Source organism: Microcebus murinus, chromosome 23 (genome assembly GCF_040939455.1).
Source record: "Microcebus murinus isolate Inina chromosome 23, M.murinus_Inina_mat1.0, whole genome shotgun sequence".
NCBI classification, from domain to species: domain Eukaryota; kingdom Metazoa; phylum Chordata; class Mammalia; order Primates; family Cheirogaleidae; genus Microcebus; species Microcebus murinus.
Window position 1 is genome coordinate 26,995,631 of NC_134126.1, and position 16,228 is coordinate 27,011,858.

Here is a 16,228-nt window from a genome sequence, read left to right on the forward strand (position 1 = left end):
CTAATTATAAACACATACAACACCAATCTTCATGACAGTGAAATGAGTGCAAGCAATAAAATTTTCACCACTTACACTTACCAAATCTCCACACCATAATAATCATTATCATCAAAGGTACAAATAGCATAATGATGTAATAATATTAGTGAGAGAGTAAATTGGTACAATCTCTTTGAAAACTATGCTGCCAACAGCTATGAAAAATGTAAATGGCCCAGCTGTGGTGGCTGAGGCCTGTAATCCTAACACTTTGGGAGGCTCAGGGGAGATGATCGCTTAAGGCCAGGAGTTTGAGACCAGCCTGAGCAACACAGCACTACCATATTTCTACAAAAAATATGAAAATTAGCTGGGCGTGGTAGAGCACGCCTCAAGTCCAAGATGCTCAGGAGGCTAAGGCAGGAGGATCACTTGAGCTAAGGAGTTTGAGTTGGCAGTGAGCTATGATAACACCACTGCACTGTAGGCCAAGACATAGAGACCCTGTTTCAAAAAAAAAAAATTAAAAGCATTGACCTTTGCTATGGTAATTACACTGGGAGGAATATATTGTACAAATGTACTTGCACACGTGTGCAATGACACATGTACAATATTTATTGTAACAACATTTGTAATAATGTATAAAAAACAAATTAGATCCAAAATCCTAAATTCCCATAGAGGATTAGTTACATAAATGTTGTCTCCATACAACTGCTATGATAAATAAAAGAAGTATCTGTACGTTTATAATCTAGAATGAAACATAACAACTTATAAAAAATAGCTATTGCTGAGAATAGGACTAGAGATAGAGAAGAGATTATTACTTCTCATTTTATACTCATCTACATGGTTTTAATTATATCACTATATTTATGTAGAAAATTGATAGTAAACTATTTTTAATAAGCAATAATTTTTAAAAATTCATGCTAATAGAATTTTAATTATAATTATAAAAGTATACTTTTGATACACGTTGGCATTCATCATTACTTAAACACATGCCACCTAGTGGTACTAACAATGTTTAATCCAGCTTTATGGATCTTTTAAATTAGCTCTTTAAAATATATATATATATTTTTTTAACTCAGGATATTATGGGGGTACAAACATTTTGGCTACATGTAATGCATTTGCATCACCCAGCCAGGGCTACAAGCATGTCTTTCCCCCATACAGTGCTCTCTGCTTCCATTAGTTGTAGGTTTACCACCCCTAACCACCCCACCTGCCTGGCAATCAATAAGTATTACTACCATGTGAACACCTTAGTGTTGATCAGTTAGTACCAATTTGATGGCGAGTACATGTGGTGCATGTTTTTCAATTCCTGTGATACCTCATTTTGAAGAATGGGCTCAATCTCTATCCAGGATCATATAAGAGTTGCTAATTCACAATTGTTTTTTGTAGCTGATTAGTATTCGATAGTATCTATATACCACATTTTATTAATCCACTCATGTAATGATGGACACTTGGGTTGTTTTCACATCTTTGCAATTGTGAAATATATCTAAAAAGCAGTTCTAAGGATTCTGACAGTACAGACTGGGTATCAAGAGATGTTGAGGAAAAAAGTCTAGAAGGATAAAGAAGAGAGAATGGTCAATAATACAGAGAAATTCTGGAGGCATAAAATAATTGAATGTAATGCAATGACATCGACAGCAAGGCAAGAGCTTCTCAGTTGTCACAACATGTACATCACTACCCGAGAGCTCTGAGTTCAATGTAAGATTCCTCCTCCAATTTAATAAATCACTTCATACATTCTTTTTATGAACAAAGAGCTGTCTCTATTAATGTACTGAAAGTAACATGGCATGAAGCAGCAAATTTAAGCTTATTTGATAAAAATGAGATATTTTACATATGTAGTCATATATATGTATGTGTATAATGCCATAGACCCCTCTGAGAATGTGATGAAAAACTGTGTCCCATAGAAAAATGCATGTAAAAACATTTTACATTCATTTTTCAGGGAGTACACAGAATCTCTGCAGTCCCTATATAGATCTAAATATAAGAATAAAGCAAAAATATCACTATACAAAACATTATTACCTTCGCATGTAGGTCCTGGGAAACTCCAAACTCCCTCATTCTTTATTAAAGAGCACTGAATATAGTCTTCTCCAACCAAGGAATAGCCTTCGTCACACGAGTACCTTACAATGTGATTATATACATAACGTTCCTCTCTTCCTGTACTTACTCTTCCATGCTTGATTCGTGGTGGTTCTGGACAAAAAATCTCTTTAAAAAAATTTCCAACATATTTTAAATAAATACAACTGGTAAAGTGTTTCAGAAATAAGACTAAAACATGTTAATGACTTTATCTTAAAAAATCAAAATCTACTATATTTCTAAATTCAGCATTTATCAACAAGAGATGCTTATACATGCTTATAAAGTAACTGGTAGTATATTTGAAGCTTTGAATGCAAATGTTGTAGAATATGAATGCAAAACTGGAGACCAATTCATAGAAAGAAGATTTAGCACATGTATGTAAAACAAAAATTAGAACATGTTACATACCAAAATCGTACTAGAAAAAGAAAATACTGCAGGAGTTTAGAGGTGAAAGTAGACCTGCCAGAGAGACTTTAGAGAGGAAACAGTTTTAAACTTGAGTGTAAATCTAAGGTGCACCATTCCTTTGACAGAGAACAGAGAAGAGAGTATTGCTCTTCATTCCCGGGGAAAATGAGGCAAATGAAAGGAGTTGGGAATTGAACTGGCATGCTTGAGAAACCCATACAGAACATTTTGGACAGAGCAAAGATCTTAAATGTAAAAATTGGAGTTAGATTTCTAGAGTAACATTTTTTAGCACATATTGACTCAAAGAGACTTTTATTCAAAATACATCTTACTGAGCAGCTGATTGTGTAAAATAAACACAGGCAGAGTTGCTCTAGTTATACCATAAAAATAGGCCTCTCCCTGGTAGTTGCCCTGAGAAAAAATTCAAGGCTTCCAAATTCTCTACAGTCATAAAGTTATCTTTTCTTTTTTATACAAAGGAATGAATTGTAATGACATGAGTATGCCAAATTATATTACACCAAATGTACCTAAGTACCAAGAGAATATTAGCATATTTATAAATTACTCTGAGACCTTTGATCAAAATAAGGAGCTATTCTGAATATCAAGTTAGAGCACGCAGGGACAGTACATATACCATCAGTTCTGTGCAAACACTCTCTGAGGACCTAATACACACCAGGCATTGTTTTATAAATGTAAGTACAAAACTGAACAATATATAGTTCCTATCTTAAAGTCCAGTAGGAAAAGAGATTCAAAGAGACAATTTCAATATAAAATGTGAAAGTTATCATAGAAGTAACCAGCCTGAGAAACTTCCTAAGAGACTAAAACTGATCTTTTATTTTTTTCTTGTGACAGAGTCTCACTCTGTTACCCGAGCTAGAGTGTGGGGGCTTAAGCTTAGCTCATAGGAACCTCAAACTCCTGGGCCCAAGCAATCCTTCTGCCTCAGCCTCCCGAGTAGCTGGGACTACAGGCATGTGCTACCATGCCTGGCTAAGTTTTTCTATATATTTTTCGTTGGCCAATTAATTTCTTACTACTTTTAGTTGAGACGGGGTCTTACTCTTGCTCAGGCTGGTTTCAAACTCCGGAGCTTCAGGGATCTGCCCGCCTCGGACTCCCAGAGTGCTAGGATTACAGGCATCAGCCACAGCGCCTAGCCTAGAACTGACTTTTAATGAGGAAAATACAGGCGAGTAAAAAAGGGGCTGAAAAACACTCGAGGCGCATGCAGTAACGTCACAGACTGATGCAGGGGCATGCAGAAGCATGAGGTATGTGGAAAACAATAAGCAGTTTGCATGGATAAAATATAAAACATGAGTGTGGAGAAGTAGGTAGACCATGGCTGTCTTGTAGAATATACTAAAGAGTTTTGACTTAGTAAGTGATGGGAGATACTAATAAGCTCTAAGGAGAAAAGTCATATCTGTGTTTCGATAGATTACTCTGGGTAAAATATGAATAAAACCTTAACAGAGTGAAAGAATGAAGCCACTGCCTCAGTATCACCCTTGAACACAGCCAACTAAGATTCCTTCCGCAGGCCCCACACTTGAAAAGGCTGTGCTCTGGCCCTGCCTTGGGTGTCTCTCTCCCCAGTAGGTGAATATCTGTAGGGCTGAGATGACATGGTCAGTGACAGCCCATCTTACCACCCCTTCCCACATTCTAGAATATTCTTCAGGAACTAGCACCCAAAATTCCTTGTGCCAATACCCCTTCCACTACATCAGAGGTCCGTTCCCCAGGTCCATGATATTGAGGGTGGCCTATACTGCCTATATACGCACCTTAACCCAAAGGACAATGGAGTTGGGTAAGGGTCATGGGGGATGTCGTGGGCATGACTTGGCTATGTAGGCCAAGTTGTCCACTTACGTGTACCAGAGACCCCTCACAGTTGGGGAAGAGGGAGGGCTATTTGAGAGAGGGTGGGACATTTATACTCTTGTGTGAGCCCTGAAAATATCAGCAGTGGCCCTGATTGCAATAGTCAAGATGGGGAATGATAAACTATATTAGAAGTAGACAGATGGAGGATAAAACATAGGTTTGAAAAATATATTGAGGAGGTAAAGCAAAATGAATTAGTGATTACATGTTGGGAGTTGAGATAAAGAGAGTGGTCTGGGATGATGGTCCTTATATAAGAAGAAGTGATTCAAGACTAGCACGTAACAGCAGGCCACGGAAAGTTATTTGGAAAAAGAAAACATTGCCAGAGAGGTAAGAAAATGGGTCCTTCTGATAGTGAGGCTTCCTTCATTCAGAGGTAAACAGGTACCACCTCTGTTTGGTGTTTAACTAGGGACAATCCTTCAATGTGCTTATGATTCTTTCCTTCTTCACATCCATATGTTCACATCCATATTCACACAGGGACATCAATGCAACTTCAAGTGCTTATAGGCCACGGCTGCATACTTGAGGTAAAGCAGCTATTTAGGAATTTACTTTCCACTCATTCTTTTTGGTATGACCAAAACAAAAAATAAGTTTGGTGGAGAATCAAACCTAGATCCTAAAAGAAGTAGGGCTTTCTAGGGACAGTTGAAGACACTGTGGTTGCTTTAGAAGGGGGCACTTTCCTGCAGAATGCAGATGTCAGCAGTTGCTGAGTTGGAGAGATGAATACAACAGTCTAGGAGGAATATAGGAACGTCAGGATATTCACCATGGAGTTCAAGACACCTAAAAAGGCCTAGAACTGTGGCCTAGATTCAGACAAGAACAAAAACACAGTGAGTTTGCAGTGCCAAAGCTCTTTTGTGCTAGAATATATGCTGGTGTCCATATTCCTATGAATCCATGATACCACTTGCTGGTGAATATTCTAGCCTCACATGGGAGACTGCTTACCTGGACCAAAAAAATACAGTCCAGCTCCTCCTTGCTTTCCACCTTTAATTTACTATCATTTACAACATCTCTTACTGGATAGTGGAAATGGAAACGGCAGTAGTGGATAGGAATGGTGACAATTTAAAAAAAAAAAACATAATAAGAAAGAAGGAGAGGCAGCAGTAGATCTAGAAGATGGGGACATGGTAGGTGTGACAGGAGCAGACTTCTTAATGGCAAGGTTCATTGTATTTGCCTTCATATTAATTGTTCCCATATGTTGCTGAGTATAAAAGTGTCAATCGATAAATGCTTGATAAATTACCTTAACTGCACTCTAATTTCCTAATTTTAGTAACACAAAAAACTTGAACTTAGGAATAATTTTGACAATAGGGTTTTCAGAAGCCATTTGCAGAAAGATAAGTTGAGTGTAAAGAAAAAAGGATGAAAGAAATAAACCATTTTAAAGGCCTGCATGTTTTTTCTCCTCTCAATTTTCAAGAGACATGTGTCTCTAATGGACATAAAGTTGACTGGGTATATCCATTTATGATATTATTTCTGTGTCCTGTCTTTCTTTGAGAAGTTAAGATTCTCAAGTGCAGAAACCATACTTCTTTTTCATGGCATAATACTTAAAACACTTCTAGATAATTATCTCAGTTAATAACTGTAATCCTAAGAAGAATCATGTAGATAACTCTGGGTCTTAGAAAAACGACGGGTTTGAAGTAAGAATCCTAGCTTAAACACGTTCTATTGCCATATGGTCTTAGGATGTGGGGTCAAGTGACACTGACTGTCTCAATGGCAGTATTTTCTTCCAAAAATGGTATTGGGAATCCCCTATGTAACTTATTTGACTTTAGAAAGGATGGTGATATAATCAATGACCAAGCACAATAGAAATCTAAGTTTGTTTTTAATTTTCATCCTATTGGGGCTAAAAAAAGTTTAATGGTTTATCTCTACAGGTAATACATGAAGGAACATCACTATAAAAGGTCTTTAAATTAGGAAAGACACTCAAAGGTGAGGGTGCTACAAATATACACAGTGGATAATTCTTAATTAGCGGAAAGTAATTTATTATTTATCATTCAGCACCACAACCTGAGTGCGTAGATTTTTATCAACTCTTACCTGTGCAAGTTGGATTTTCGTTACTCCACTCAACATTATCACCCACAACGATACACCTAGCAGTTTCTTCACCAAATAGTGCGTGCCTATAATAATAGGGACCGAAAAAGAGTGTGTTACATTCACATGTTTGACTTTCCTCATTTCTCCAGAATATTATCTTAAAATATTTACTGCAGCAGTTGATGGACAGAACTAAGAATAGCTTGTAAAGTTCATACAATAATTTAAAGGAAAAGAAAAAAGCAAGTCTACCTAAGTAAAAAAGTAAGACAACCTAAAAAGGTTGTCACCTCTAAAAAGGTGACAAGTAAGTCTAAAAGGGTAAAAGAGTATGACACGTAGAACATTTTTAATGGGGATGGGGCATGTGTTAGAAAATATAAATGTGGTTTTTTTGTTTGTTTGTTTGTTTGTTTGTTTTTTTGAGACAGAGTCTCGCTTTGTTGTCCAGGCTAGAGTGAGTGCCGTGGCGTCAGCCTAGCTCACAGCAACCTCACACTCCTGGGCTCGAGAGATCCTCCTGCCTCAGCCTCCCGGGTAGCTGGGACTACAGGCATGCGCCACCATGCCCGGCTAATTTTTTTTATATACATATCAGTTGGCCAATTAATTTCTTTCTATTTATAGTAGAGACGGGGTCTCGCTCTTGCTCAGGCTGGTTTTTGAACTCCTGACCTTGAGCAATCCGCCCGCCTCAGCCTCCCAGAGAGCTAGGATTACAGGCGTGAGCCACCGCGCCCGGCCTATAAATGTGTTTTAAAACATTAGTAAGTGATACAGATGATTGACTATTTTATATTTCTTAATTCTAAAGGATTAATACAGGCTTCATAGAATAATAGAATGTACTTATATTTAAAGGGTTCAGGAAGGTGGTGGTGCTCACCAGGAATTTGGGGGTTTGGGGGGGTAGTCCCGCATCTGAGGGATGTGGTGAGCATTGTTAAGGGGAAGGACATACCTCTACACATTGCTAAGGAGAGGCAAAGATATAAAATGTAACCAACATGTTAAAAAAAACACATTTAGCTGTGTCAGGCAGGTGGGAGGGGGAGGAGGGGATGGGTATTTACATACATGGTAAGTGTGATGTGTGCCACATGGGGGATGGACACCCTTGAAGCTCTGACTCCACGGGGTAGGGGAGGCAAGAGCAATGTACCTAACCTTAACGTTTGTATCCCCAAAATATGCTGAAATAAAAAAAAAAATCACACACAATGAAAGGGTTCAGGGAGCATCATCTTAGATATTGTGTGTGTGTGTGTATCTGTGTGTCTGTGTGTGTAAGCTCTCGTTATGTTGCTAAAGCTAGTGTTCAACTCCTGGGCTCAAGTGACCCCCTACCTCTTCCTCCTAAGACCTAGGAATACAGGTGTAAGCCACTATGCCTGGTCCCAGATTTTATATTAATGACCCAACTGACATTTGTTTTGATTACAGGAGACAAGTAATACTGATGTTTTCAGTTTATAAAGAATAGGGAGAAATGCAAACAAAGTAAAATAGCATAATTCAATTTGCACATATGAAATGCGAAAATAAAATGTAAATGCTTCAACAGTGCCTGAGACATTCGTGGTACTCAATGAGTTCCTTTTCCCTGCATAGAGAACTTATAAAAGAACTTAGGTTAGAATACTTTCCACTAGGAATAAATGTCTTTAGCCTATGACATTTCATAAGTTTGTTTGCATATAGAAGAACCCATATGCAAATTCATTATTTAGGTCACTTAACTGTTGGTTTCATATTTCACACTTGAAGGATTATTTGGGCAAGTCTCATCAACATCTCAAATTTCTGTCTTTCCTTGTAAAATTTTATATTGAATCATATATGTACTGAAATCTAACAATTTAGAGAATTTGGTGGTCTGAGAAATCTTCCTTTCTTGCTCCATTTTACTAAATGTAACTGTGATGAGTTCATGACAAAGGATCTTTGGAGAGAGGGGTTGTTTTGCTGCTACCAGTTTGTGAATACCAGTCAGGAAAGTAACAATCTTCGTCTTAAGCCCTAATTTGTTTTCTCATTTCTTACATACAGAGTTTCAATATGCCAAAACATACCCAGCATGACACGAGAAGACCATGACTTCACCAAATAATCTGTTAGCTGGTATCTGGATATCACCATTTACTAATGGTGCAGGATTAGGACATGACATTTCTAGGAAAGAATAAAAATTTTTTTTTTCATTAAATTATCAGGCACACATACAAAAAGCTCAATACGTGAAGTAGTGGATATGTTAATTAGCTTGATTATTGTAATCATTTCACAATGTATACATGCATCAAAAATCATGTACACGGGGGGGGAAATGGGCATTTATTGAAACCTTAAAATCTGTACCCCCATAATATGCCGAAATAAAAAAAAAATCATGTACACCTTAAATAACATAATTTTATTTTTCAATTATACCTCAATAAAGGTGGCAAAAAGTTTTCAAAAAGTTATCACACACACATATGCAAATTCATCATCTGAAACATTGAAACTTCTATGCTTACATTTCCTTATTTCCACCTTTGTACCATTAAAAACAAAGCAACATCTATATACTTATTTTGAGTAACCTCAAATTAATACATGTGAAATTTGTGAATGAATAAGAATTGGTACCACACATTTTGTCTAATTTAAAATAAATTATCGTGGTTCTTTGAAAAATCATTCTGAATAATAATATATTCACATACAGTTCTTGCATGAACAAAGGAAGATATATTCTTTCCCCGAAATACCAAATGATTGAGAATACTTTCTTTGGGAAGCAGGGGGCCAAGTTTCCAACACAGGGAATACTTTAAAAATTATACTCACTTGTACAAAACTCAGATAGTCTGGTCCATCCTATCATTGGACGGCAAGCTATTTGTCGTTCATCAGAGACTTTTCTGTAGCCTGGACGGCACTCATATTCCACAGTGGTGCCTACTGCAAACACAGTCTCGTTCCTATAAGGCTCTGAGAGCACTGCAAAATCTCGATCTGGTGGACTACTACACATAGCTGAAAGTATTTTAAAAAGCAACAACAAAAAAATTAGCATCATTTTTTATTTTATATCCTATGTTTAATAATCTGGAATGATTGGGACCTTAAATGACCCCCTTTTCTTTACTTCTTTGCATATATTTGGTATTTATCTATATTTATATCACTATGGCATTTGCAATGTATCAAATGTATTCACATGTTTTATTTCCTAGTTACTAGCGGTCTGCGAAGAATATTTGGTAAACAGATGTTGTTATACCCAATTTTCAAAAAAATGTAACCCATTTAATTGCCTGGCACAGTTCTGGCATTCTATAAATCTCAGTTCCCTTATTTGCCCTAAGAAATTACAGAGCATATAAGGTACAGGGATAGATGAGAATGGATATTCCCAGACTCCTGGACTAACGTCAAGCAAAACAGCAATTCAGAGTAATAACAATACCTAGTTTTAAAGGATATATTTAATTGTTTTACACATAAACTCATTTAGTCCCTACAAGAAGCCATGGGGACAAGGATCAGATAAGCCAACTGTGTGTACAAAGTGTTTACATACTGTAAACAGCCAGGCAAATGTGGATATAGAAAGGCATGGGAGAGTGGAAGGGGCACTGGATTTGTAGTCAAAAGGCCCAATTGAGCCTCAGTTCTTTGCAGAAGAACTCCTGATCTCAAGGACATTATCTACCTTCTGGGGACCTGCTTCCTCAATTGTAAAATGGGGATAAGAATCCCTACTAACTAACTTCATGAGGTGGTTTGGAGGATTAGATAAAGTACCTTGTGGAAAAGTTACAAACTCTAAAACATGATACATGTGTAAAGGCTTATGTACTTCATCATACTGTCTCTATCATGCATACATAAAAAAGTTAAAGCCCATTTCACATATGGTTTCAAAAAGTATTTGTAGCAGTTTCTATATTTACTGTCACTTCAGAGCTATTCAAAGGCAGGTATCAAGTCTTATCTCTTTTTTTTTTAACTGTATCTTTACTTGTATATCTTTATCTTTACTTGTATATCTAAAAGCCAATATAGAACTATGTATATAATAGATTTTTTTTCCTCCAAGATAATGCTAACGTATATTCAACTGAAAAAAGGGGCCCATGAGATGTGGATGACGCAATGCATATTTACTCAAAGCAAGAAATATTCATTGCTTTCATTTCTATTGGCTATCTTAGTATTCAACACCATTACTATGTTGACTCTAAAACAATTCTTCACTGGGCCTCTTGGTTTTTTAAAATTAATATAGGTATTTCACAGCAATCAGAAGATGTGGGATGTTCTCAACACAAAGTGATGATAAATGTTTTAGGTGACGGATATCCTGATCACCATGATTTGACACATACACATTGTATGTATGTGTCAAAATAGCAAAGGTACCTTGGAAATATGTGCAATCATTCTAATAGATTCTGAAGTAAATATTAAGAGCTTTTAAAAATGCCACAATAGAGTTGAATTTGGTAAGTCCTACTTTACAAAATAGAATTTAAGAAAACAGATCCCTATGTTATGTCTCAAGATAATTGCCAAATATGTTCATGAATAATTACTCTCTAAACAGCACTTTTTGTTTATATTCTCTGTTAGCCTGTTCAGCGGATAAACTGTTAGGGAGAAAAACTCTTAATAAAGAAGTAGGACCTTCTCAGGAAACTAATGCCTTCCAGTAGTTGGACTGTCAGGGGCCTATATAGTATCCCGTGGGGTTTAATAATGCTAGAAAACTATCAATTACCAATCACTCCAAAGCAATAAAAAAAAAGTTAAGATACATTCTAATCCCATCAATTTTCTAAAAAGAAATGAATTTATGATTACAGAATTCTGAAATCTGTGACCATTGATCATTCTCAAGACAGATCACTCAGTCTGTCTGGCCAGGAACTTTTACAAAGCCTTCATAACATCTGTATGTTACTGTGCTATTCACAGGGAAATGTGAAAGACCTCTCAGGTCTGGGTGGGGATTAGGTACTTCAGAGGGAGGGATGCAATGACCTAGGAAGGAAAAAGGGGAACTGAAGGAAATACCTTTTTGAAATGCATGCATAGCAATATTGTTTCCCCAAGACTTAGAATAAAGGAAGCAGCAAAGGCTTTTGATAAACATATACTATTTCCACCCAATGCTCAACTGACAAACATAGAGAACATGCTAGGCTTCGTGTCTTGTCAAATAAGAGAAGACTAAAATAAGCCCAGAGTAAATAAATCCCACCTCTTCGTTATTAAAACAAAAGTGGCTTAGAATTTATCCAGTGTCCACGTACATGCCTTTGCTAGGCACACCTAAGACAGAGACCCCCTTGTTACACTGTACCTGAAGGAAATGACAGGAAAGTGGGTAGCGCCATGTGTGGCACCTGACAGGACTCTGTGCTGAGAGGCGGGAGCGGTCAGCTATTCGTCCTCCCACCCTTTTAGACAAGCTTGTTGGGGGGAATTCACTCTCTGGGAGCCCTCCCTTTTGCCTTTCCCAGGTCTGGCTGCTAGGCAAACTCAGCCCAGGCTTCCTTAGCCCTCCGCGCCCACCCCTGAAGACATGCCAGCTGGGGTCCAGCACGGCAAGGTCTCCCAAAAGCTGGCTGGCGGTGGAGCTCCTCTTCCGGCCCCAAGGAAGTCGGAGCCCTGAGCCTTAAAGGTAGAGGATTAGGGGAACAACGACCCACGTCCACTTTCCTCACCTCCCAGGTCCCCAGGCCCTCTGCGTGGTCACAGACACCGACCTATTCCCCTCCACCTACCCGCCCCCCGCCACACACAGCCTAAGGGCTCAACCAACCGAAGGACATGCCGTCTATTATCTGCCCCCTGGTGGCTGGTGGCCACAGCAGCAGCAGCAGGTGCAGACCGCCAAGGACACGGAGCAATACCGAGGCGCTCCGGCCCGCAGGACGCATGGCGGGCGGGCACCGGGACCCGGCGCCGGGACTTCGCCCGGTTGGCAGCTAGAGAAGCCAGGGCGACCCGGGAGTAGCTCCCAGTGCAGTTAAATTAGCCGCTTGGGCGGGCGGGGGCTCTGTGTTCCCGACAGGGTGTGGCAAACAGCAGCACAGCAGGGGTTTGTTGAGGTCAAAGGTGCTGGGCGGGGCTCCCGCCTCACCCGCCCCCGGGAAACCCAGACTCGGGAAGATCGGTTCCGGGGAGGTGCGACAGTACTGAGGTACCAGACGCAGTGCGTGTTTATTTCCACTGCCGACCGGGTATGTATTATAGATATCTGCTTGCTAAGGAAAAAAAAAAGAAAAAAACGGAAGCGACGTGGGAGACTGTACTGCTTCAAATAGCAGAGGCTGTGCCCCCTGGACTCTGAATTGTTTTTAGGGGACCTGAATGCCATTAAATGCAGCCAAGCTTAGCAGTGAAATTCAGGAGCTGAGACATGGTGACCATGTGCCTTGAACTGGGAGGTCTGTCAAATGTCAAGGTCAGGGTTGGGGAAAAAACAACTGAGTGCATGTCTCCTAAGACACTCCATAACCTAAGAACAGCAAGTGTGAAACGACCTAAGAAAACTGGTCCAGCTGCCTGGCGGGGAGGGATCATTGTTCCTACCATGTTTGGGCGGGAATCACGCTCTTCACCTGGGTTCCCCTATTTAGCGGGGACACCTCTTGAATCCCACCTTAGGATTGTTCTAGTCTGACTGCCGAGAGAAATTCACCACCCCGGGAGTGTTTAAGTGTGACAGGAGGGAGAAGATGACAACAAAAACAAACTAGCCCCAGAAAGTTAAAGGCTGTGGTGGATTTTAAGAGGAAGGTTTGTTAGAAGACCCTGAGAACAGCCTGCGGTTTGCAAGGCTGGCCACACATTAACATCACATGGGGATCTTTTTAAAAATCCAGATATCCAAGCTGCATCCCAAATTAAATCAGAATCTCTGGGAATCAGGAGTATTTACAGTGCTCCACTGTGCAGCTAGGTTTGAGAACCACAGATCTATATAGTACTGGTCAGAGTAAAGGTCCGTTCAGCCCAGCACTGCCCTTGTCAAAGATACTAAAGGATACTGATGGCAAGATGGGTTGCTCATCTTCCTGGAGAATAGCTCGAGAACAGGTTTCCCTTTAATAATTAGGCTGGGCGCGGTGGCTCACGCCTGTAATCCTAGCTCTTGGGAGGCCGAGGCGGGCGGATTGCTCAAGGTCAGGAGTTCAAAACCAGCCTGAGTAAGAGCGAGACCCCGTCTCTACTATAAATAGAAAGAAATTAATTGGCCAACTGATATATATATAAAAAATTAGCCGGGCATGGTGGCTCATGCCTGTAGTCCCAGCTACTCGGGAGGCTGAGGCAGAAGGATCGCTCGAGCCCAGGAGTTTGAGGTTGCTGTGAGCTAGGCTGACGCCATGGCACTCACTCTAGCCTGGACAACAAAGCGAGACTCTGTCTCAAAAAAAAAAATAATAATAATAATAATTTACGTACGTCTGGTTAACAGAGTCCTAGGCTAGATTCCTTTCCCCTTAAATGGCTTACCTGGTTAGGTAAAATCCCTCAATTGCAGTTGTGCCTTGGACTACGGACCAGCTGTTGGAGTGTTTGTTATATCCTATCATGTTATTCTTTCCTGAATGCTTCTTGGTAGCTCTTCCTGGCTAGTGTGACTTTCCTAAAGAGGAAAAACCACAGTATCCCAAAATAGGGTTTTCTCTGACTCATGCTCATCATACTCAACCACACCCTGCGTTGTCTAGTGCTGGAACCAATCCTACAAGGATTCCAGGAAAGGGATTCCTATAGGCTTTCACTGAGACCTAACAGTATTCAAACATTTTAGAGTTTATATTTGGAAGGGAGGCGGGAGATTTTTAAACCATCAAGTATGGTCCTCATATTTGATATTAAACATCTTTTGCTCCCATATTTGAAATAAGGAAATCATTTCATAAATTAAATTGGTTTGTGAGTTCAGAATATGAAAAAGGAAAAGCTGTCCTCTCTCCGACGTTTCACAGAATACTACTACAAACATGCCAGGTTAGTCAGGATTCCCTTCCTGGGCATGCAAGCTAGATAGAAACCTAGACAGGCTTGCATGCTGAGAAGTGACCTTGGTTTAATACTCTACTGTCCGTATCTTGAAATTCTTGCATTTCCATATTGAATTGGGTTTTGTAAATTATATAGCTGGTCTTGATTTTAGTATATGCTTATATATTATTTCGTATGTGATTTTAATATATTATAGTATTTTTTTAAATAAAAAAAGGCTAAATTAAATGAGATATAGATCTTTGATAAATTATTATTTATACTACTATTTGAATTCATGTAAATATCAATACTCAACTAAACTGATTAAAGATGCTTTGCCAATGAAACGCCGATGCCATGCGGCTTCATTGACATACACGGAGGAAAAGAGGTCCTGAATTATTAATTTATTAAGTCATAAATATGAAATGTCCGATTACAAATCTAAAGTGTAGTTTACTGTATCTCAAACAAGCAGCAGTACAATTAATCAAAGTATGTGCCTAAACTGTCGACACAGTTTTGCCATCTTAATGGTAAGTTTCGAGACGATTTCTCTTCTGATGCTCCTTTTATTCATCCAGTACCCATCTGTCCAACTTCTTTACCTTGATGATTTGTTTCAAATGGTCCAATATTGTTGGATTAGTAACGTCAGACCTTGCTGCTGATTGATGCACAGACTGAGGTGGATTCCCTTCCACTACAGCTTTCAGCACATGTTGTCCACCTTGGTCTCAAGTCGCTCACATGGCTCATTTTCAAGATTAAAGTCACCAGAATGGAACTTCTCAAACCATCCGAGTACTGTGCGTTCATTATCCACACTCTTCTCCAACACTTCGTTGGTATTTTGAGCTGTCTGTGCTGCACTGGATCCATGAGGGAAATCATATTTGAAAATAGCATACATTTTTGACTTATGCATCGCTCCAAAAAAATTGCTTTAAAAATAAATTTGACAGATGAAATCACAAGGCAAAACATGCATTTCCAAGAGGTACCTTTACAATAAAACAAAACAGGAAGTGTCAAAGTGAAATGTCAGTGATATCAACTGTCAAACTTAGTACTTGAGGAAATCAGACATTTCATACTTCATAACCTAATATCTAAATTATCCTCATGGCAGCCTTGGGAACTGGTTCATAAGTATGGAACACTGTAACTCGGGTCATCTGTAACCTGGGGACTGCCTGTATTCTAGTCCAAGCTAATACTTAAAATGTAATTGGCAATATGAGAAGAATATATGAAGAACCTAGAAATTAATGTGATTGCCTTTAGGTAAATCAATAACATCAGCGTTCTAATAGGAGAGGATATGACATGTTTGAGAAAGTGAATATAATTTAAAAATAACTGAAAATGATTCCCACTAGGATAACCAAGGGGCAGCATTCTGAACTACTTATGGGAGGCAGGAAGGGAATATCTTATTTAGAAACCAAATATTCATATTTAAGAAAATAAATTTCAAATACTACATGAGACCAAAAACTTTGATAAATTATTTATTTCTACTTGGGAAAATAAATTTTTCTTTACATAAAAGTTTTCTTGTTTTATATGTAAAACCAATAGGTTTACTTACTGAAATAAATATACATAAATTAATTTTAATGTTACAAAGGAATAAAATGTACAATTTGGCTGT

The 16,228-nt window shown here is 38.8% G+C and overlaps 2 protein-coding genes across 4 annotated transcripts in view; both read right to left on the reverse strand.

Moving 5' to 3' along the window:
- The window catches only part of LOC105869204 (complement decay-accelerating factor-like), a 37,044-nt gene extending 24,357 nt beyond the window's left edge, over window positions 1-12,687 (reverse strand). For 2 of the 3 annotated variants that reach the window (XM_075996891.1, XM_075996890.1), the window contains exons 1-5: window positions 12,374-12,680; window positions 9,391-9,579; window positions 8,631-8,730; window positions 6,556-6,641; window positions 2,065-2,256 (exon numbers count right to left, since the gene is read on the reverse strand). In XM_075996891.1, the coding sequence (XP_075853006.1) occupies window positions 2,065-2,256; window positions 6,556-6,641; window positions 8,631-8,730; window positions 9,391-9,579; window positions 12,374-12,491 (685 nt within the window). In that variant the 5' untranslated portion in view covers window positions 12,492-12,680. Of the gene's footprint in view, window positions 1-2,064; window positions 2,257-6,555; window positions 6,642-8,630; window positions 8,731-9,390; window positions 9,580-12,373 lie in introns of all 3 variants that reach the window. The other variant, XM_075996892.1, reaches the window with a different exon arrangement.
- LOC105869192 (complement decay-accelerating factor) overlaps window positions 1-16,228 on the reverse strand; it is a 55,648-nt gene that overhangs the window by 7,057 nt on the left and 32,363 nt on the right. The window lies entirely within an intron of this gene.